The 2,964-nt window shown below is 38.3% G+C and overlaps 1 protein-coding gene across 1 annotated transcript; it reads left to right on the forward strand.

The window, feature by feature from the left end:
* Nucleotides 1–314: 314 nt before the first annotated feature.
* Nucleotides 315–2,483, forward strand: LOC115209599. Its single transcript, XM_029778039.1, has 3 exons — nt 315–750; nt 991–1,808; nt 2,478–2,483. Exons 1-3 carry the CDS (start codon nt 315–317, stop codon nt 2,481–2,483), a joined length of 1,260 nt encoding a protein of 419 aa, XP_029633899.1.
* The last annotated feature ends 481 nt before the right edge of the window (nt 2,484–2,964 follow it).

The raw sequence follows: 2,964 nt of genomic DNA on the forward strand, positions 1-2,964 counted from the left end.
GATTTTGAAGCAATCAAAAAGCTCATCAGTAAGGAGACAACTTTGCAATACTATGACAGACGCAAACCAGTAACACTCCAAGTCGATGCATCTATGAGAGGAGTTGGCGCAGCACTGATACAGGAAGGTAAACCCATTGCATATGCCTCGAAAGCTCTTTCTCTCTCCCACAGAGACAAGGTACGCAAATATTGAAAGGGTACTCCTGGAAGTAGTATATGGATGTGAAAAGTTCCATACATAGCTGTATGGCAGACATTTCAACATTGAAACAGACCATCACCCGCTAGAACAAATACATAGAAAAAAACCTCATGAAAGAACCAGCCAGACAGCAAAGATTACGGTTAAGGCTTCAAACATATGACTATGATATCAGGTACAAGCCAGGAAAAGACCTGATATTGGCAGATGCTCTTTCCAGATTATCCTCACATGATAAACAGGAGATGGAAGGACTAAGCATAAAGGTCCACCACATTATAAATGTAACGACTACAAAGCTAGCAGAAATCAAAGAGGATACCAGGAAAGATGAAGAGCTCCAGCTCTTTACTCAGATGGTGATTGAGGGGTGGCCAGAAAAGAGACATCAGGTGCAGTCCCTAATTCGTGAATATTGGGCCATCCATGATGATATATCAGTGGAGAACGGAATCCTGATGGCGGGATCCCGAATAATAATACCTAAGTCAATGACAAAAGAGATTCTGGACAAGATCCACAAAGGGCATCTAGGAATGGAGAAATGTAAGCTCCTAGCCAAGTCAGCAGTATATTGGATAGGCATGTACAAAGACATAGAAAAGACAGTTTCTACATGCCACATTTGTCAAAAGTACAGAAACTCACAACAAAAAGAGGAAATGATGTCTAGTGACATCCAGAGAAGGCCATGGCAAACTATTGGAGCAGATCTGTTCACAGAGGGTCAAGAATGGTATTTGATAATGGCCTGCTACTACTCCAAATTTCCATTTGTGAGAAAAGTGAAAGACCTGAGAGCCAAAACAATCACAACAGTGGCTCGAAAACTTCTAGCAGAGCAAGTAATACCAGAGCAGATCATATGTGACAATGGAACCCAGTTCACATCGCAAGAATTCAAAAAGCTGGCCGATGAGTATGGGTTCAATATTACAACTTCATCTCCACACTACACAAAAGGCCATGGGTTTATAGAAAGACAGGTGCAGACAGTGAAGAGAACACTAGTCAAATGCCGAGAGACTAAGGAAGACCCACACCTGGCACTTCTGTCCCTACGAGCGACACCACTGAGAGCTGATATGAAATCCCCAGCAGAATTGCTGAATGGCATGAAGTACAAAACAACCCTGCCAAGTAAGATCCAACCTCCCATTGACCAGGAAGAGACAAGGACAAAGTTAGCAGCCACTCAAGAACACTCGCAGAAATATTACAACAGACATGCACAATACTTACCTGAGATACTTAGAGGACAACATGTACATACTCAAGATCCCATAACTAAAATATGGATTCCAGCACAGGTTGTCAGAAAAGCTGAAACCCCAAGATCGTATATAATAGAAACGGAATCTGGTAGGCAGCTGAGACGCAACAGGGCCCACATTCGCCCAACACGAAAGCTGTTGAGGACAACGTATACAACACCTGCTGCATCAGTGACAACACCCACAGAATTATCACCCCAACGGGCACCAACCACCCATCAGCAGGCAACATGTACAACACCTACAGCATCGGTGACAACACCCACAGAATCATCATCCCAATGGACACCAACAACCCATCAGCAGCCCAACAACACACCTCAGACACCGGTGCGAAGCACAAGATCTACCAGATGGAGAAAAAACATCCTGCCACCGGTTCAATACCGTTAAGGAAAAATATACATGAACTTTCAAAAAGAAAAAAAAAAAACTGCTATGATTAATTTAATTATACTCAGTTTGGTTTTCATTTTTTTATTAATTTTATTAATTTTTTTAGGCAATTGAACTAATGGTATAATTTGAAAAAAATGTAAATATTTTCTCTTTTTATACATGATAAAGTTTTTCAAAACTTTTTTTCTTTTTTCAAGAAGGGATGTTACACATTCACATCTATGTGTATACGTGTGGTACTATTTGTTAGTGAACAGTACGAACTGTGTTTTAAAGTAAACAGTATTACTACGCTGTGTCTGAAGGTATATAGGTGTCGCTGCGCTGAGTGTGCACAGTTCCTGTATTACGAAAAGTAAATAAACACGTGAAAGAATATCTATGCTTCGTATTGAGTTGTCTATCCCAGTAGAAAGAAAGTACACACGGTCTCTTTCTTTAATATTCATTTCTTTGCATAGCCAGCTCTACTTTGATCAGCTCTCATATCTTTTCCTTTTTGTTTTTTTTTTTTTGTAAAAGAACCAATAGAAGCATCTTTCCATTAAAGTTTCACTTACTTTTTCTATAATTTATTGTTCATTTCTTTTTTTATTTTAGGCCTAAATATCTCTATACATAGTCCTTCAGTGATTACCTCCGCAAGGCAAAATTTTTTCTAGACAGGATCGTATATTAGACTCTTGTTCTACTATATATTTAGCACTCAATAATCCCTTCCTTATGGTATTTTCTATTATCATCTATATAATATCATTATCATTATCTTTATTATTATTATTATTATTATTATTATTATTATTATTATTATCATTATTATTATTTTTAATATCCTAATGCCTTTTCCATCGACATCTTATTTAGACGTTTTATTTCTCGTTTCTTTCAGTCATTTCCGTTTATTACTTTTGTCTCTTTCTAGACATCTCTTTTATTCGCTTTCAGCACACCTTGTTCATATTTATAGCCATCATTACGTCGTTACCCCTACCACCACGATCATCATTGTCACAATATCAACAGATGCCATCACCATTAGTGCATCACGACGTCCATCACCATTACCACCATCAAGATTAAGATTATT

Source organism: Octopus sinensis, linkage group LG3, assembly GCF_006345805.1.
Source record: "Octopus sinensis linkage group LG3, ASM634580v1, whole genome shotgun sequence".
In the NCBI taxonomy this organism is placed as follows: Eukaryota; Metazoa; Mollusca; class Cephalopoda; order Octopoda; family Octopodidae; genus Octopus; species Octopus sinensis.